This window comes from Dissoconium aciculare, assembly GCF_010015565.1.
Source record: "Dissoconium aciculare CBS 342.82 unplaced genomic scaffold K489scaffold_29, whole genome shotgun sequence".
Classification (NCBI taxonomy): domain Eukaryota; kingdom Fungi; phylum Ascomycota; class Dothideomycetes; order Mycosphaerellales; family Dissoconiaceae; genus Dissoconium; species Dissoconium aciculare.
Genome location: NW_022984979.1, coordinates 18386 through 37673, shown reverse-complemented (window position 1 = coordinate 37673; position 19288 = coordinate 18386). Strand labels below are relative to the sequence as shown.

At 51.4% G+C, this 19288-nt stretch overlaps 8 protein-coding genes across 8 annotated transcripts; 4 read left to right on the top strand and 4 right to left on the bottom strand.

The window, feature by feature from the left end:
* Window positions 1–319: 319 nt before the first annotated feature.
* On the top strand, window positions 320–2470 carry K489DRAFT_328802 (putative ABC transporter; the record flags this gene model as incomplete). Its single annotated transcript, XM_033602090.1, has 6 exons — window positions 320–449; window positions 502–733; window positions 796–1054; window positions 1121–1654; window positions 1711–1864; window positions 1932–2470. The coding sequence occupies 6 exons, from the start codon at window positions 320–322 to the stop codon at window positions 2468–2470; spliced, it is 1848 nt and encodes a 615-aa protein (XP_033454833.1).
* Window positions 2471–2948: 478 nt separating this feature from the next.
* On the bottom strand, window positions 2949–3927 carry K489DRAFT_328794 (Metallo-hydrolase/oxidoreductase; the record flags this gene model as incomplete). Its single annotated transcript, XM_033602089.1, has 2 exons — window positions 2949–3379; window positions 3441–3927. The coding sequence occupies 2 exons, from the start codon at window positions 3925–3927 to the stop codon at window positions 2949–2951; spliced, it is 918 nt and encodes a 305-aa protein (XP_033454832.1).
* A 976-nt stretch (window positions 3928–4903) lies between these two features.
* On the bottom strand, window positions 4904–5806 carry K489DRAFT_405536 (uncharacterized protein; the record flags this gene model as incomplete). Its single annotated transcript, XM_033607163.1, has 1 exon — window positions 4904–5806. One exon carries the CDS (start codon window positions 5804–5806, stop codon window positions 4958–4960), a length of 849 nt encoding a protein of 282 aa, XP_033454831.1. The 3' UTR covers window positions 4904–4957.
* A 464-nt stretch (window positions 5807–6270) lies between these two features.
* On the top strand, window positions 6271–7574 carry K489DRAFT_405535 (uncharacterized protein). The gene is made up of 2 exons (XM_033607162.1): window positions 6271–6497; window positions 6567–7574. The coding sequence occupies exons 1-2, from the start codon at window positions 6340–6342 to the stop codon at window positions 7483–7485; spliced, it is 1077 nt and encodes a 358-aa protein (XP_033454830.1). The 5' UTR covers window positions 6271–6339; the 3' UTR covers window positions 7486–7574.
* Window positions 7575–9342: 1768 nt separating this feature from the next.
* K489DRAFT_385517 (uncharacterized protein) lies at window positions 9343–10830 on the top strand. Its single transcript, XM_033606122.1, has one exon. It carries the CDS (start codon window positions 9760–9762, stop codon window positions 10396–10398), a length of 639 nt encoding a protein of 212 aa, XP_033454829.1. The 5' UTR covers window positions 9343–9759; the 3' UTR covers window positions 10399–10830.
* Window positions 10831–12381: 1551 nt separating this feature from the next.
* On the bottom strand, window positions 12382–13147 carry K489DRAFT_140859 (uncharacterized protein). The gene has a single exon (XM_033599134.1). The coding sequence runs from the start codon at window positions 13017–13019 to the stop codon at window positions 12399–12401; it is 621 nt and encodes a 206-aa protein (XP_033454828.1). The 5' UTR covers window positions 13020–13147; the 3' UTR covers window positions 12382–12398.
* Window positions 13148–13268: 121 nt separating this feature from the next.
* Window positions 13269–15402, bottom strand: K489DRAFT_385516 (uncharacterized protein). The gene is made up of 2 exons (XM_033606121.1): window positions 14893–15402; window positions 13269–14808 (listed from the first exon to the last, which is right to left on the bottom strand). The coding sequence occupies exons 1-2, from the start codon at window positions 15069–15071 to the stop codon at window positions 13656–13658; spliced, it is 1332 nt and encodes a 443-aa protein (XP_033454827.1). The 5' UTR covers window positions 15072–15402; the 3' UTR covers window positions 13269–13655.
* A 301-nt stretch (window positions 15403–15703) lies between these two features.
* On the top strand, window positions 15704–16205 carry K489DRAFT_328791 (uncharacterized protein; the record flags this gene model as incomplete). Its single annotated transcript, XM_033602088.1, has 2 exons — window positions 15704–15808; window positions 15867–16205. Coding segments are annotated over 2 exons (444 nt in total), but the record flags the coding sequence as incomplete, so codon positions are not given.
* Window positions 16206–19288: the final 3083 nt, after the last annotated feature.

Sequence of the window (19288 nt, the reverse complement as noted above, 5' to 3'; positions counted from 1 at the left end):
CGAGGACGTCCTGAATAAGCATCGTGGATCCGCCGCCACGCTTCCACGTGGCGGCGACTTCTGTCGTTCGAAAACGACTAGCATATCGGTGTCTTGTCTCGGTGTCTCCGGGGTGATCATTACCAGCCCGATGCAAATCAGACACATAAGTACCTGACAATGTATTGCACATCTCATGACCAGTCTTTTGGTAGCGACACGCCACCCACCCGAAGTATTGCATCAATATATCTCCTGTCAAGTTCCCACAATGATGAAGCCGACGAGTCCATCTAAAATGCACAATTTCCGCCAGGTGTCTGACGACATGGAATTACACATGGTGGACAACAAGCAACAGAGCGTCATCCAATCGCTTGCATGGCAAGATCTCGGAGTCTCTGTAAAATCACGATCAGTTCAACGACCCAAAGTCATTCTCACGAATGCCTGGGGCATCGCTCGCCCAGGTGCGCAACTCCTGCATAGCGTTTTGATCAACTGGCAGCTGACCAATTCCAGGCGAGATGATGGCTCTAATGGGTCCTTCGGGCTCAGGCAAGACCACTTTACTTAACACTCTAGCTCAGAGACAAACAGCATCGGTCGAAGGACGCGTCATGATCAATGGCAAGCAACAATCCCTCTCTACTCATCGTACCATGAGCGCATACGTCGAGCAGGAAGACACTCTCATTGGATCAATGACCACACGAGAAACCATACGCTTCGCCGCACAGCTCGCGTTACCAAGGTAGGTCACTGCTCACATCGATGCCATGCCATGCATCCTGCTGACAAGCAGCTCGACGACAGCACGACGACGTCGAAAGAAATTGAGCGCCGTGTCGACCGGTTGATTGAAGAGTTCGGTCTCCAGGGTCAATCGAGCACATTGATCGGGACGCCGTTTCGGAAGGGTTTGAGTGGAGGTCAAAAACGCCGTGTCAGCGTTGCAGCGCAATTGATCACCGACCCGACCATCCTTTACCTGGACGAACCGACCAGTGGCTTAGATTCAACGGCCAGTTTCGAAGTCATTTCGTTCCTGAAGCGATACGCTCGGCAACATAATGTAAGCAACACCTACTTTAATATAACTGGCGTTGAACGACTAAAAAAGCTAAACCTTCCCTTCTAGATCATCGTCATCGCCAGCATACATCAACCCTCGACCAAGACCTTTGACCTGTTCGACCAAGTCGCCTTGCTCTCGCGTGGTAAAACTTGTTACGTTGGCAAGACATCACAATTGCCCGAATATTTCGCTGAGCTTGGCTATGATATCCCCGCCATGATGAATCCCGCGGAACATGTGATCGACTTGATCAACGTCGATTTCTGCGACGACAGCAGCTCAGCTGAGTGCCTCGAGGACATTTTCGCGCGATGGCAATCGAGCACAACAAACCAAGGGCTGGTCTCGACCATTCAGAGCCAGTCGCGGAACTCGGGGGGCAGCACGCTCGACTTCAAGAACAAGACCAGGGAGAAGCCCGGGCTCGTCCGGCAGACTCTCATCTTACTTCATCGGTCGTTTCTCAAGAGTTATCGTGATCTGGTGACCTACTGGGTGCGACTGGTCATGTACATGGGCCTCGCGTTTATGATGGGCACCGTTTGGCTCCGCCTATCGACTGATCAGGCTCACATCCAACCATTCGTGAACGCAATCGTAAGTGAACGTCGGCAGATCATCTCCCTCCGAGTAGATTCTAACGTGGGAATTAGTTCTTCGGCTCGGCATTCATGTCATTTATGGCCGTCGCCTACGTACCCGCGTTTCTTGAAGACCGATTTGTGTTCGTCAAGGAACGGTCCAACGGACTCTATGGACCGACCGCCTTTCTGCTCTCGAACTTCATCATTGGTATCCCATATCTCTGTAAGTGGTGCAGTGCGCTTACGCTTTGACTCAAGCACATTCTGCAGATCACTGATACCTCGTACAGTTCTCATTTCGCTGCTTTTCTCGTTCGTAGCCTATTGGCTCGGCAATTTCAACCCGACTGCACAGCACTTCTTCATCTGGGTCCTATGGCTATTCCTGGATCTACTCGCCGCTGAGTCGCTTGTCGTACTCGTAGCTTCCATCATCCCCAACTTCGTCGGAGCCCTCGCGATCACCGCATTTGCGAATGGCCTTTGGATGAGCGTGGGCGGCTTCCTCGTCCCTCTACCGGTATTAAATAGTTTCTGGAAGTATGTCTTCCACTATTGGGACTACCAGACATACGTCTTCCAGGGGATGATGGTCAACGAGTTCGAGACTCGGACGTACGAGTGTCAGGATGCCCGGCTTGGACCCGGACAGTGCCACTGCATGTTCCCGAGCGCCTTGCAGGATCAATGTCTGATTCCTGGAACAGCAGTTCTTCAGCAGTATGGTTATGAGACTGGTTTGCAGGCTCAGTGGCTCGGGATCATGGTTGTTATCATCTTCGGTTATCGCATTGCTGGCTGGTTGGTTGCGGTGCTGCGCAAGAATTAATCCCTCGGATCTTGCGCTTGGGATTATACCACTCCCTGATGAGGAGTCACTTGTTTACGATGTACAATACACAGCGAATACGACTAGAAGCAAGATTTGGTCAAGAGGTGATGTTAGTTTTACCATTCGCGCGACTCAAATCCTGTGTTGACGAGCAACAGATTTCATTATTAGAAGTGTTCTAATTAGGAAATTGTTCTGGATAAAGTACATAACATGTAGCACGAAATGCGAGACGAGCCCCAAGTTGTCTTCATCGTAGCTTTTCTATCCTTTGATCACGGCTTCAGGACCGAAGGAGGCTGTATACAAATTGTGATCACAATCCACTGCAGTTGGAAATTCACGATATCCTGTACCATTGATTATTTCATAATATTCAAAAGTTCTACAGCTCATCTCTCGTAGAATTCTCGTTAATCTCGTTCATCTCGATCTCTTGAAACATCAAAATCGACTCCAAACGTGAATGGACTAATTACAAATTGCTCCCGAACAATTGATCTGCTGAAGCATCCATCTTGAGAGGCAAATGCAACAACCGCTTTCCGGACGCATCGGGCGTCGGCAGGCGGCCACCACGGATGTTCATCTGAAGAGCGTGATGCAGGAGCTTGGGCTCGGATAATGTCATATCGCGAGTCGAGCGAAGTGCGACGAAATCTTCCTTAGTGATGCTGTCCTTGAAGTGCTTATTTTGGGCGCGATGGTCCGCGACGGTGGCACAAGCGAGCGCATCGTCTCGTCCACTTGGCGGGTAGTCGTGACCGACCCAGAGCTTGACATTGTCAGGCAGGCTCAGAATCTTCGTCTTGGAAGAATAGAGACTTTCTGCGGACCCGCCGGGGAAGTCTGCACGCGCAGAACCGACATCGACGTTGAAAATTGAGTCGCCGGCGAATACATTTTCTTCGAGGTCCATGTCAGTCAATATTCCGAAGGGATATTTGTTAAGAGAGTAGTTACATACCTCCAATTTGGTAGCCGACATGGTCAGGAGTGTGGCCGGGGAGGTGCATGATTTTGGCTTGCAGGGCGCCGATTTGGAAGATTTCGTCGTCTTGAAATAAATGGTCGAAGGCATTCTCATATTCACTGGCGGCAATCTGATATTGCGCACCAAAGTGCGCCTGGACTTGTACTATGCGACGACCAATACCGATCGTGGGTCGTCGACCAGATTCGGACTCGAGTCTATTCTGCAGATAAGCAGCTGCTGTGACGTGGTCGGCATGCGCGTGGGTCTCCAGGATCTTCTCAACCCGGTACCCATGCTGGCGCACAATCTGGAGGAGACCGTCCGCTGATTGTGATGAGAGCTTTAGAGTTGCTGGATCGATGTCAAGAACGGAGTCGATGATGACCGCACCCAAGGTCTTTGGATCGGCGACGATATATTGCCATGTGCTTGTTCGCGGTTCGAAGATGCTGTGGATGATCGGCTGTTGAGCAGACATGGTCGTTGTAGTCATGTCTTGAAATGCAAATTGCGACAGTCTGTATTGGATGTTGGACGGCAGTTGATGGAACTGGGGATCAGTTTGTCTGTTTGATATGTTTGTTGAATAAGGATGATGCCAGATGAACTGTCGGGGCTTCGAGGCTTTAAGGGTAATCGTCCTTCGTGACAACGAGACGAACAACCTTGATCGATGCATGATCTCAAAGCACTTGCGCACATCGCGATGCTAGCACCTGTGCGCATTTTTCGAGGTGCTGCGGTGTATATGGTCTTCATCGAGTTCTTGCGTCAGCGGATGAGTCGAGGTGCCGGTGAGTTCGGGCTGTGAACTGTCGAAGGAGATCTGCAGACTTCCGCCCGCGTGTGTTGTGTCATCAAGACCCCGAAGACCCCGAAGACCCCGGACAGGTCCAACTTTGGTTGCCGCTCACCAATAGCAACAGCACGCCGCATGATAAACTTGGAATGCACACGCATCTATTTACCAACATCATCACACGCAGAATCATCAGTGGTCGCATCGTGATTATGTTCAGCCACCGATAAGGAATTGGTCATGCTCGACATGGCTCCGGGATATTCGAAGGTCTCGTCCGCTTTGCATTCCCGTGCATCATCCCTGTTGTATGGTTGCGGGACTATCGCTCGTTGGAAGCCCAATGCGTCGCCAATACAATAGCACCGGCATGTATCGATGCTTAGCCAAGCATTCCGGGCAAATTATTGAATGTCAGCGATCCATCGTCCGCGGTTCGTGTGAATGCGCGTTCTGGGCATTTTCAAATTGGCGCAGCTCGTTAATTGTAAAATTCTAGACGGTCGTCGTGAGTTGGCCGACATTGCACGTGGAAGAAGGTGATTTATTGTTGGCTGTATGTACCATCATTGTAAGCGGACTATGACATCGATAAAACATCACTCATTGAAACAAAATACAGAATGCAGCTGATGAGTGCAGAGAAACCATCAGGCTATAGCAAGAAAACAAGCGGTCGTAACCCGGTCATCAGGAATCACTCCGGCAATCATACTTGAGAAGTTATCACAGGCGAATCTTTTTGGGAGTCTGCACCCTGCAGACTATGCTCCCTTCCTGGCTCGGCCTCATTACAGAAAAACGAGACAGCCACCAGGAGCTTGATTGCGCCGCTGATTGCGACAGCAGGAGCGCTGCCAATGACCTTCGCGATTGCGGCGCCAATGAAGCTTCCAGCGATGAGTGAGACAAGGAACGCGACTCTGCGATTTCGTCCGCGGTTCGTGCTGAGTGAGGCAAATAGCTTAGGATCGATGAACACATCAACGTAGGCCGCTGTGGCCATAGCCGTAGTAATATCTGAGATCTTCATGGCGCGGACCATTGCCACTTGCATGCCTGAAGAGAAGGCGAGAATTGCAAGGGTGATCCGGCCGAGTGTGGTATTGTCCGCTTGGGCATCAAGGTAGCCAAATTGCAGCCCTGCGGCAAGGAAGACTAGGAGTGTCTGCACCAGGCTGGATGTCACCAACCACCATCGTCGGTCGGTTGCACGCAGAAGATTTGCTGTCTGGCCAGAGAGTAGGTTGCCCAGCGCGAAAAACCCGAGAGAGGTCATGATCGTCTCGACTAAGAAGTTGTTGGGTGGAGTGCTGCTTGGACCGAGGGAAGCTGGCTGGAGGATACCGACGGCGAGGAGGACCGTATTCCCGGTCTGATTTGAGGCGAAGCAGTGAAAGTCCGGTACAGAGATAGCATCTTGAATACCAATGGCCAATGCGAGCATGAATAGTTGAGCCTCAAGGAGATGCGATTTGGTGTTGACATTTTGACGGAGCTGTCGGAGCAACTGATTGACCAAACTTGGTCTCGGAGACTGTGCTTGCTTTACATTCATGACGGTGGTAGCGGCGCTTGGGACTATGTGTTGAGATTTTGTTCTGAGATCTGAAGTGCTTGCTAACGCTCGAAGGACTCGACGCTGGACTATTCAAGTTTTTCATGTGCATTGCAAAACTCGGCATGATGAAGAGACTCTCGTCGCATTCGGCGATCAGACTTTTCTGGAAGATTTTCAAGGTCAACATCATCTTCGTAGGGAGCAGAATGTTCGATAGGCTTTCGTGATCACTGCGCATGACACGCATATGGATGTGCATTAATAAGCTCTCTCTGAGATCGATGGTCTGGAATCCCATCGCCCTGTTCTCATAAAGCCCGGCAGGCTGAGTATAGTCCCCGAGCAATGTTTTCGACAAACGCTCGTATTGCTGCCCTTGTGCACGTCATTGTGAGGTTCTATAAGAATAACTATGTTTTCCGTCGAAGGACTAGGGCTCAAAAGCGCAATATCGAACGCATCACGGTACTCAACAATCTTCAAACGTCAAAGTCATATTTCAGATAACAAAGATCGTCCCTCAAATCGCCATGATTTTCGACGCGGTTTCATCCGCCGCGGCTGGAAGCGTATTTGGTGCCGCCCTATTGGCCTCAGGCGTACATCACCCGGCGATCATCCAGGAACAATTCCGACTGAATAACTTCCGCATGCTGCACACCTTTACGATCGCTATGGGATCTGGCGCGTACGTCTATCTACCAATTTAATCCCAAGTTTGTTTCTCCTACGATTGCTAACGGCGTGTTGCTCGCAGAATTGCCATGTTGGCCCTGAAATTGCGGGGCTCTCCTTCTCCGCGTCAGCACGTTCGCAGCAACACGCCGCTCGGCACCCGCCTTGGCCAATACGACGGGAACCTGATCGGCGGCGCAATTCTCGGCGTGGGGATGGCTCTTACCGGCGCTTGTCCCGGCACCATGATCGTGCAGCTCGCCGACTCCGGGACTTACTGGTCGTTCGGGTCTGTGCAACTCACCTTGCTCGGAGCGCTGACCGGTGCTGTCTTGCATGCCCTCTTCTCTCGTCAGCTCAAACGTAGCTGCGACCGTGACGTCTACTCTGATCCGGCCTCAGCACCAAAGCCCTCACCATCGAAACCCACTTTATCCGATGTCACTGGTATGTCGGAGGCAGCAGTCTATGTGGCGTTCGGTACCGCGATCGCCGCCATACTCCGGTATACTCCTGTCATTGCGGACGGTAATGCCATGACGACTCCAATTGTTGGTGGACTCATCATCGGCTTGGCTCAAGTATCATCGCTTCTACTGACCGGCGGACTGGTTGGCGTTTCGACAAGTTACGAGCAAGCCGCGCGATATGTTCTCAACGCATTTGGCATATCAGGAATCGAAAAGCCCCGCTGGCCACCAAGGGCAATCGTCTTCTCGGCTGGTATCTTCGCCGGTGCACTAGGCCTTTCCAAGTCGGGCCTGAGGACGGAAACTGCGGCGAGTCTTATCAACCGGGATTTGTTGTCAACGGCAGCACTGCCCAGCTGGCAAGCGTTCTTGGGTGGTCTGGCGGTAGTCTTTGGCGCGAGGACTGCTGGAGGTTGCACGTCTGGCCATGGACTTTCAGGTCTCGCCTCCCTCTCATTCTCGAGCTTTCTGACCGTCGCAGCCATTTTTGGAGCTGGCATCGGTACTACGCTGTTAATGGATCGAATCTAATGCGCGAGTGCACCGCATGTGCACAATGCAGTTTATACCTCTCAACATTGAACTTTCAACGCAGAGTCTGTGACAATTCTTTTGACGTGTAATCCGAACAAGATAGATAATTTCAGGCTTCTACAACTCCATCGTTTTCCCCACAGAATTTGCAGCGCGACCCGAGATACGCAAAATCGAGACGTCCGTTGGCGAAAGTCATGCTAGCCATAACCGATCGAAATGCCAGGCGGTCTTCATCTCACCAGTGACACGTTATGGCCATGAGTCTTTGACGGATTGGCTCCATATCTGTAGAGAAACTGAAGTACTGACCTTCGGGTTTCACCCAACGGGAAGGCGACGCATCCATGGTTGTACCGGCGAAGGATCGTCAGGTTTGATTAATCTCACGAGGAGATCCACTACAATGATCTCGATCCCAGCTACGGGCAAAGAGAAATATGAATCTGGATTTGAGCTTCACAAACTCCTAACAGGATCGCAATAGCGACGACAAGCTCCCCGGATAATTCTCCAGAGCGTGCCTACAGAATTTGCTCGGTAGAGAGCGTCTCTGCGGCGGATAATTCTCGAAAAATTGCCTTCTTCATTTCACCTTTGCTGCCTAAGTCCATGGGAAAGCCTGGAAATCATTCTGGTGAAGAAATCCCCATCAAGTGAGTGCGATGACACTCCTTGGCTTTCTGACTGATATCTGTAGGGAAGGCGACGAGATATCGGCGTCATTTCGTATTTGCGACATTGACTAATGGTGCATGGACTCCTGGCCGGTACATGCCTAGATAGGTGTTTAGCCACGGCGCGGACATTGTTCATACCATCTTAGACCTTCAAACCATGTCCAATTGAATAACTTCTTCTTAGCCAGGTAGTCATGTGAATGTCGCCGGGACATGCCGGTTCGATGATGGAAGGCGCCATCGATCGAGCGGAGCAGCGTCGCGGGCTTGTTTGTTCTGGAAAAACAGCAGTGTCACGTGAGTACTCTCATCACTGCTCGTGGTTCAGACCGCACGTCTTCTCAATATAAGATCGCATCGCATCGCATCGCGTCGTATCGCATCGTTGCGCATGAATCGAACAACATGCAATGAACGCCAAAGGAGATTCTTTACAACAGCATATTACAAATCATCGCCATTTTCAGAGTGGCACATCCTCGGAAGCTCTAAGGTGGTTTCAAGCATGCGGGCGGGGCGGCGCCTAAGCCGTGGGCAGCAGCAGCAAATGTGTGTCCCAAGGATCGGCGGGCCGCAGGAGTTCCTGCTTTCCTCTGCTCCACAATCTTGGAAAACCCCACTCCTCCCAGCCATCTTGGTGGTGTCTATCAGCAGCGTCGTCGTGCTTATCGATAGCAGTGTCGTCTGATCTGACTCGGGACGGACGAGCAGAGTTGCCATATCACACAGCATCCGTCAAGAACGTGATTATCGTATACTGGACTGCAGCAGAATATGCACTTCCGCGCCGATCTTACTGACATCCTTGCTTTGATCGATGTTCAACAACCACTCCGCTGTCCGGAAACGCGTCTGCCCAGCATATGTACCCGTTCCATCGTCCAATCGTGTGCATCCCGCAGTCTTGCCAATGTAAAATGCCGAGAGTAGGCGAGTTGGCCGACTTGAGCAGCTTTCGGCATGGTCGCTCTTGAACCCGGATGGTCAGCCTACAGTAGCTCGATGTCGTGCCTTGTTTGCACAACTTTGGCCGATACCCATCACACCACTACCTACCTATAGCAGGCACAGTCGTGTAGCTCTACCCGGGATGACGAAGCGATTCACGGCGAGGATAATACTCGTCCCAGCTTCTGACTCCTCGGGGTCGTCAGCCACTTAAATCCCACGACACGTGCTCTCCTTCCGCATTGCTGCGTCACGCCGAGAAATGCATGTCTTCCTGTTTTCTATGCTGTCTTGATGGTAGCTTCTCTTGTGCTCCCTCACACCTTGATCCCGAGTTCGTTTTCCACCTCACCGCTCGTTTGAGAGGATTTGTCTGCTATCATACCTCTGGTATCGTTGTCGCCAAATCAAACCAGATACGTGCGTGAAATCCACCCACACAGCTCCCGCCAACTATCCCACGCATCACTACCTCTCGGAAGAGCGGCACAACATATTCGGAGAGCGAAGAATCCGACAAGGTCAAAGACTCACCACCTGACGAAGGGAGCAGACGAGACCTCACCAGCTGCCATCCGATCTATAATCACGCCCACCCAAAACCCTCTCAACCTACCTCGAGCACAACATCTCGTCTGCCACCATGCCATCGACGCCCATCCGCCGCAACGGCATCTTTAACACTCCCGCCATCCGCACCGGCGGGATCGGCGCCCTGCAAGTCGAAGCTCTCACCAACCGGCCCTTAAGCATTGCCCGTCGCCACCTCGCCGCCAGCCAGCTGCGGATGCGCGACATCGAACCGGACGAGCTCAGCAGCAGCGACTGGGTCTGTTTCCTGGTGATGCCACCCCCCGAGCGCGAGCGCTGGATCGCAGGCTTTGTGGCTGCAAGACGGAGACGTCAGGGTAGTGCCGGTGAGAGCGATTCGGAGTCGGAGGGACGCTCGCCGTTTTCGACTCCCGCGCGGACGTTTTCGGACAAATCCCCTGCCTCGACTTCGGCTCCGTCAGGCTCGGACCCCGTGAGGAGTATGCCTACCCCCGTCGCGGCCGCTTCGACGAGGTCGGAGGGAAGAGTGCCCCCTGCGAGTATATTTGCGCGAGGATTCGATCGGGAGAGTTCCGTGTCGGATGAAGAAGGGCCCTTGGCTCAACGTCCGCGTCATGCCCGACGGGCCGTGTCGGCTGGTGGGATTATTCTCGGCGCTGCGGTGCCGCCGCCGACGTACGGGGATGCGTTGAGGTCGAGGGGGCCGCCGCCTGCTTATCGACGAAATTAACGTCGGGAATGAGTTGTGCTTTCCCACAACGCCAAATGAGTTGATTTTCAAGATTTTATGGTCTGCTTTGTTCGTTTCGCAACTTGCGATTCGATGCTTGGTTTTTGAGTTCAGAGGAAAAGGGCGTTCTCGGGCGTTGATTTGCATTTCCACCTCGTTCACACGATTTATGATCAGATTTGCCATCGTTCCATGAAGAATCAAATTCTGGCATCAATAACTACGTATCCTCTGAGAAAGTCCTGCAGACATGAGGAATATCAACGCAGACTCCCTCGGGCCACGCGCCACCTAGATCCTTTTTTGTAGAGCCCATCATCTACATAGGCTCTATTCGATTTCCAGAGACGATTTCCATCTTCCTCTCTCCGCGAAAAAAGGGTTTAACAAGGACAGACGAAAGTCATGCGCATTTGTAGAGTATAGCTGGTCGATTGGAGATGAATGCTAAGCCGTTCCGTCCATCTCGTCAACCCTCTGTAGCCGGGCTCGTTCCTTGCATAGTGATAGCACCGTGAAAACATCGTACACTGAACCCCACGTCATCTTCCATTTCTCTCAAAGTCCGCCAGCGAATTGGGCTTGTGGAGAGTCGGCCGATGCTACACTCGGCGACCAACCGAGAGGCGAGCTTGATTGACATGTCGGTCCAAGCCAGTATGACCGCCGAAAGCCCATTGACCGGAATGTTCTTGTGCGGAACTGATTGTCATGGGCTGGCATGTGGTGTCTTCCCCCTCACGGCTATCCTTCGATTCTACATTCGGGAATGTTGTTCGGGGCCATGTTCAGCAAATCATCGTGGCTCACGGCTCGTCAAATCAAGTTGGCTGAGGCGTCTTCGGGGAGATCATACCGCAGCACAGTAATTCTACTGAAAGTCACCAATTTTTTGAATACGCTGTAAAAAGAGCTCCATGTCTATGATCGTACCGTTCGCTCCTTCAAGATTTTACATCCTAGAACCTGTTCAGTCCTGGAGTAAATTCATTCTGGCTACGGGATCACATCGTCCAGCCCATTGCACACCGCAGTGTTCTGCTCATAATCATGCCTCCAGCCATCAAACAATCCAGCACAGCAAGACGCAAACGTTTGGCCGAGTACATCGAGCTGCACGGCAAAGTCAAAACAAGGCGATGTTTAAAAATTGTACTAAGCATAGCCGAGTCTGTTATGTTCACGCTCGTTCCGCTCGCTGTAGCGAGTGCAATCGGCGCGGATTAGCGAATTGTGGAATCGAGATGTCGGATCTTAAATGGAATGATATGCGATCAGAGCGCGACGCTCTTGTGGCTCAGCTTGTGGAAGCGCGAAGGGCTACAGGAGCCGCCGTCGCTCGGGAACGAGAAGCTCGGGAGATGTCGACAATCGCATGGGCGAGGGAGGAGCGCGTCCATCATCAACTGTCGGTGCTGGAGACGAAAGTCGGGGACGCGATAGCAAACGAAGATGCTAGGCTTTGGGAACCGGACAGCGATGGACATTCAGTGTCAAGCTCTTTGTTGCCTCTTGACCTTGACTTCAATAATAGTCAAGCCTTGTCTAATCTCGCGAATTCGAGGGCACCGTTCGACTCAGAGTTGACTACATTTGAGACATTGCAGTCCTTGCTCGATTCCAATTCTTCGGACATCAATGAAGGCTGGTTTGCACGGTCAGACTAGATTGGAATGCTGTCATCTCATACCAAGCTGATTGCGTCGCTCCCGGGACATATCTCTGGAGCTCCGGACCAACACGGGTGCTAGCTCGCACAAGTCGCAGACTCCGTGCATGACCTTGCATAATCTTATGATTGTGCTGTCATTCGACAATGTATTTGTGCTGTCACGATCAAACAAATCAACTCGGGGAGACAAGATCCGCCCTGATTGCGCTCCTGCATGATTTCAGAATGATATTTCACAAAACATCCCAGAAGCTCTCTATTCAACATCACTCGAATGTGATCATGATACTCTAGCTATTGGCTCTTCCTCCTCCTCCATCTTCGTGGATCAGAGCGCCACAGTGGTACATCGAATGTCGACTTCTGCAACCAGTGTAGACTCAGGTGCCAGGCCCGACTGAGAATAGACCGCGTAATCTGCTTCTTGGGGTGCGTTGAGCTCGTGAATATAAGTATCATCCGTCTCGAACAAGATGCTATTCCACACAGTGTTTGGCACTTCAGAGAAAGGGTGGGTGCCAACAGCATTCACGATCAGGTAGACGGCTGTCTCCACATTGGTCATGGTTGTGACAACACTAGCCAGCACTTCCAGCAGGTAACCTGACTCTGAGATCGATGCCCAAGCAGCCACCACTGCATCGTCGAGGAGAGATTCGATCTCCGTGCCGTAAGTGGGTTGAACCACCTTGGTGGTATGGCCCGCGAAATATGTCGCTTGTTCGGGATCTTGTGGTCCGATAGAAAATGTCCAGTTGCCTGGATTGATCTCGTCGCGTTTTGTGAAAGGTGCAATCGTGGTACGCGTGATCGGTACTGCGGGTGGAGCTGTGACCATGGCCCGAGCTGTGGTGACCAGAGTCAACGGGGTACGTAGAGCCAATGAAGAATGGAAGAAAAGCAGCGACGAGATGAGAATCATCATCTTGGAATAGAGGATACGATCCATTTTAGCAGCAAAGCTTGTGTGCGTTTCGAGATGTCTCCGGCTGAGGTTGTATCTTTGTCACGGTGTATATGCGGAGACTTTTGAGGGAGAGTGTGCGACTCAACACAGCAGTCACCTCAGACTTTGGGTGCTCTTAAGTATGGCGCCTGTGAGTCTACACAGGTGATCGGCGAATCACTGATCATTTGCTTAGAGCTCACCGAGCACCATGATCATCCCGACATTGCTTTGTTGAAATGCCGGATAGCGCAGGTTGATGGTGTTCACCGATCACCTTCTACCGAGCAGACCAAGCGTACCGAGCGTAGCAATCACCTATTCTGAGCTGCGATGTACGCCGCACCATTCGCTGTGGATCGATGCCCCAAAGAAATCCTATGCACGGATGATGCACATAACAATGCACTTCAATGAAGCATGGTCTTGCCATTATGAAGCGACATTTTCGAATTCAGCTTGCTGCCGTAGCCATGTGCTGAAGATCTGTTCGTTTCCTCACATTTTACCGAGTTCGACTTTTGATTGCGGGCTTTATCACAAAATGATCTACAGCAAGAAAATTGTGTTGTGCTCATCAGCAGTAAAGTCCCGGGTCTAACTTTTGCCTGATGTCTTTCCTTTTTTCAAGACCGTGCATCAGGATGGTGGCGGTGATGCTCTTCTCGGCCGGGCCAGAAACTCATTCCAGTGTCTTTCGCTCCTCTGCTTTCTCCAAACTCGAGAATTTCGATCTTGATTTCCGCCCTGAGCGAGGGTAATCACCATGCTTGAGTCACCGCAAGCCTCGCTACGAGACCATCGGCTGTTACTGGCTTCACGATCGCGCTTACAATCCTCATTCAACCAGTAAGTGCCATTGCCATCATTGGTCTGTGGCCCGCGGAAGTCTTCTTCCTGGGGTTCTGTAGGGAGCGGCAGACCTTCTACTCTCCAGCAGGAATCTTGTACATCGAAGTATTGGAATTTGAGAGGCATGACTGTCCATTGATGAATCGTCTTCAAGCCGATCCGAGGCATGAAGTTGTGATAGCTTGTGTGCGGCATTCCGCTTGAGCGGATGACTTTTCTCGTGATTGTCTTCCTTTCGTCAGGTATGGCAGGGTCGTCTAGGTAAGGACATCCATGAGGATACATGAAGACCTGCAAAGTACAGCCGCGCACGAGACGCGCTTCGATGATGTCCCATAGCATACTCAGAGTGATGAATGCATCATTTCTATGGGCAGAACCTTTCCCGATCATGGCAGGGTTCGTGTCCAAATCGATGGCGGCCCAATCGTGCCACCAGTCAATACGTTGGATGGGATACTGCGTCAAAAGCATTTTGCGCCATGAAGCCTCTGTCCGCATAAACGCAAGTCTTGACGGATCATTCAGGTTCGACCAGTCATGCGGTGCCCATGGAAGTTTCGCGAGATCTTCGTATGTGCAGAATCGCGATTGGAGGCCGACGCTACCATCCGGTAACTCACAAGGCAACATTGGAAACACCCCAGCGAAAAATTTCCTCATAACAGGGTTGACGATGACAGGCTCAAAGTTCGCCGGTCCTGGGATCGAAGGATAGCGAGGTTTCATAAACAAGTTTTCTTGTAGACCGGGAGTTCCTTGTATGGAGCTTCTCCACGTGCGGCAGACCTGCTGGCACCTGGAGAGAACGATGGCGTCTAGCTTATGGAAGATTAAGGAAACCAGCTCCGGAATGAGGAATGCCCGATCACTTGCGGTGCCGGGGTCCATCGCGGAAAAGGCCCGGTTGAATACAGTGTTGGCGTGCGCGATGTTGTTCCTAGGAACAGGAGGCTGTTATTGAAAATTTTCCACGCGGGCGATCGATCAGCTACAATATTTGATATGCGCAGATGACACGTACTGCTGTAATTCGAGATGAGCCGAACCATTCGTGCTGCGCCGCACGTTTCGAGTGCATACGTCACGGGTGGTCAAATACGCATCTCTCTTTTTCATTCCGCTGCTGGGCAAAGACAATGTGCGTGAACAGATGTGTAAGCCATGCTTGTATCCCATTTTGGCACCGTAGTGGCTATCCATCGTCGATGAAACAGTGCAACACCGGTGCTTTGCCTCCACAGTTCACCGAGTCTCGCTTGCTTCTGGTGTACATGGGCTTTACCTGGCAGATTTGACCAACAGCGGCAGGCAGATGTAAGGAAGGCCGGCGGATTTGTGATCTCTCGTATCATGCGCGGAGGTTGGGGTTCGCTGGAATGCGATGAAGTGGGGGGATCTTTGATACGCGCCGAGATACTTTGAGGGTCATCACGGCATCCGTGTTCTACCACGATCTTCTCTTCGATCTCCAGTTGTGCAGTACTGATCAGCAGACAGCCGCTCGGGAGTGGCGTAGTCAGCGGAGAATGAATCTCTTCCTGCGACATATTGCGTTGGCAAGCGTGAAGAGGGCCTGGCGCCCATCTGCTGGTCGTCGACGTCGCGTCATTCGCTATCCGCGGAGCAAGACCCTAACCCACGCCTCAGGCCTCACGCTCACGCTGCGCACCATAACGTTCTGTTGCAAGCATGCGCCCTACGATAAGCTGCCTCACCGGTCGGAGGTCAACGCCGACCAGTCGCAAATTGCCATCTCAGCCGTCGGCTCTTCGTCCTCTGACAACAATAATTCTCCATCGCCTCAGATCCAAGACGTGGCTCATGCTCACGCCATGTCTCGACACTCCGAGTTCCTCAAGACGAAACTGAGTGGCATCTCCGCCAAGACGTTGGCCCTTGGGGGCAAACAGTACATCCGAAAGCGGAACGAGCAAAAGGTAGCAGGGATCATCGAGTGCTGCCTTCGTAGAAGGGACAGGTGCTGATCCGGAGCAGATCAAATATGGAGAGGAATTCACACATGCGCCCCTTAGTGGGCCGAGGTGCGTTCGGGTCCTGCGGATTCACCCCGGCGAAGACACCGACTTGGTCGCCTGCGACTTGGTGGAAATTGACCTGGACCAAGATCCGCTTCCAGCCTACGAAGCGCTCTCGTATTCGTGGAATGAGGATATCGAGTTTGATCTCCTGAAATCCAACTACACGCGCGAACCCAAGCCCGATGAAAGGCCGATCTTGTGCAACGGTCGGACCCGTCATGTCACCATGAACCTATACCATGCGTTGACGGAATTCCGTCGCCAGGGTTTCACGACTCCTCTGTGGGCGGACCAGATCTGCATCTGTCAGACCAATGCGGCAGAAGTTATGGCACAAATCGCCATGATGGAAGACATCTATCGTTCGGCGTCGCGCGTGACTATTTGGCTGGGCAAATTGAATGCGTATCGACGAAAGGCTCTGGACCGTCTGGACCATTTACCGGAATATAGCGTAGAGAACTACTTGCGATCCGCCCAGTCGAGCTCCGATCCTAATGATACACAGCCTGTGAATCGTTCCGGGAATTCGATCGGGGTTGCTTTCGACATAATCGGTGATGTGTTCGGTGATGTTATCGACAAGATCGGTGAGGCTTGGCGAGAGACAGCCGCATATTCGATCGTGGGTCGAAATTGGTTTCGAAGAGCTTGGACGTTACAGGAATTCTTCCTTGCCCGAAAATTTCGCATGCTCATGGGCGATCGCGAAGTGTCACCGTCATCTATCGTCAAGGGCGCATTTCATATCTTGGCTTATTTCAACCAAGATAGCAATGCGCTTATTGGGGCCAATCATTCGTCGTCGGTCGACCCGACGATAATTCAAGCTCTTCATCGACTGGTCTACCTATTCGATGAGCGTCGGCAATTCCAGCATGGCAAGGTGTACTCGGCTGCGGAGTACCTGAGTGTGATACGCACCCGCTTGGCAACGGTGAAGAAAGACAAAGTGGCTGCAGGAACCGCGCTGATGAAACGTCATGCCTCGGCCCGTCAAGTCTATCCTTTGACGACGCTCGAAGTGTTCAAGAACTATTCTATAGACCACCTGTGGCCCGAAGTCGGGGTATCTGCCTTGTCTTTGGTGGGCGTGACTCGACCAAGAACTGAAGGATTACCATCCTGGGCCCCTGACCTCGACTGTGTCTTGACACCGCTTCCCTTAAGCAACTGCGGTTGTCCAGTCTCTGACATCACTCTCGGACCTACCGAGGCCGTGTGGCGGATTGATGACAGAATCCTGTATCTAACTGTCGCAGAGTGGGACGTGGTTGAAGCCATTGGCGAGACCATCTGGAGCTGGATTGGGTTCGTGGACGATCCCTACAATGCCGAACAACCCAAATTCACGTACAACACCTACACAGTAGCGGCGCCCAGGGACACGTCCACCACAGCGGCCCAAGAGCGATTCGGTGTTATGTTTGGCCTCCTCGATCATTTCGACATGGACTACCCGGCAACCGGCGAACGCCTCGTCGATGCATTCTGGCAGACGTTGATCGGCGGCCACAATGTCAAGTCAGGGGACTCGATGCTCAAATGGCGCCACCGATTTCAGGTCTTCTTCGCTCATACCCGACGAAAGATTTTCTCGGAACTTGACCGCGAAGCGGGAGGAGAAAAAAATGTGCTTTCCTTTTCGACCAGGAAGAAATGGCTGATACCTCTCGTTGCGGAACGTGCTGCGTTTGAGGCTCGTGTCCGGGAGTTTGTGGACATGTACGACAAGTGTATCGGGTCAGTCGACGACGGCGACGAAGGTCGACCTACGCTCGCCAGATCGATCAATCTCGAGGATGAGAACCCCATGACCGGGTTTGGGGACGATGCCTCACGCGTGGCAGAAGTCGGCCGCTTCATGAAAGTCTTCGCCAACGTATACCGTGGCCGACGCATCTTCCGGTCTCGCAAGGGCTACCTGGGCATCGGCACGGAAGCCATCCAGGCCGGCGATGTCGTTGCATTCGTCGCCGGCGCACGCGTGCCGTACGCTTTTAGGCCCATGAGAGGCACAACCGATACGTATACATTGATTGGCGAAGCGTACGTCCATGGGCTGAGCGATGAGACGATCAAAGCATCGGAGCCGGAAATGCGAGGGATCCGGGTGATCTAAAACTTGACTTGAGTGGTGGTTCGACTTTATCGATATCTTGTATGGCGTACAATTCCATCAATATCTCGTACAGGCCGTCGAGCCACGACAGAGGCAAGGCCTCTAAGACCCGGATTGTGAAAGTCTCTTGTCGGAGTGCAATAGTTTGAATTGCCAATCGAGAAATAGTTTACTACGAGCTATCCCTTTGGGGTTGCCTCCGCAACCCTTCTCGACTTAAAGCTTCGTTTCGTTAATATTCTCTTTACAGGATAATTGTTATAACCGTGCCGGGCCCTCTACGCGGTAGTAAGGACTCAATTGAATTACTAACTAACTACTCCGAGGCCTATATTACTATATTATCTACCTACTAAGGCTAATTAGACTTTAGCCTTAGGCTAACTTAGTTATTAAGCTACCTTAGGTATTAAATAGTAGTATTAGTATAAGATACTAAAGGCCTAAGGCTAGCTTAGTAGGTTAGGTACCTTAGGTACTAAATAGTAATATTAATATAAGGATATTATACTCCGGTTCTAGTATTACGATCTAGCCCCGCTAACGTAACCTAATCTAACCTAATATTATATAGTTAAGACGTATTCTATAAAAAGGTTAAAAATAAATAACTAACTACTATATTCTTTAAAGTAATATATTAGAGTCTAACTCCGCCGGCTATAGTAGCTACGACTATCTAAGGCGACTTAGATAGTTGTAGTTACGGGCAAGTATAGCTAGTAGTAACGAGGTCGACGACCCTTTGTCCTCCTCGGAGGGTACTATAATAGGTCCCCTTCTCGGCGAGGTAAAGAGTAACGTCCTCGTTATAAAGGGATTATAGTTATAGTAACTTAAATAAACGCGAGGTAAATAATAAAGAAATAAAATTATACAAGTTATTATAAAACAAATAGTTATTAAAACAGGGAAACTTATTATAGGACGCCCTCTATCCTTTAGGTCGTTTTCTTAGTATTCTTTATAATACGCGTAGAGCGGCGCGACGGCGCGGCCGTAGTAGCTTTACTACGTCCTCTACGTCCTCCGCGTCTACGGCCGGCGCTATTGTTACGGGTCAACTGCTAGAGGGCGGTTTACTCGAGGGGGTTCTTGAGAATAAGTAGTACAACAGGATATCTGAAAGGGGCTTTGATTCCAATAGTTAAGTTAGTAACATAAGTTCAACACGAACAGACATAAGGTCCGTTCGTCCTACCTATATATATAAGTTAGGTACAAAGGAAATGTGTGGATTAGTGACTTGGAGTCGC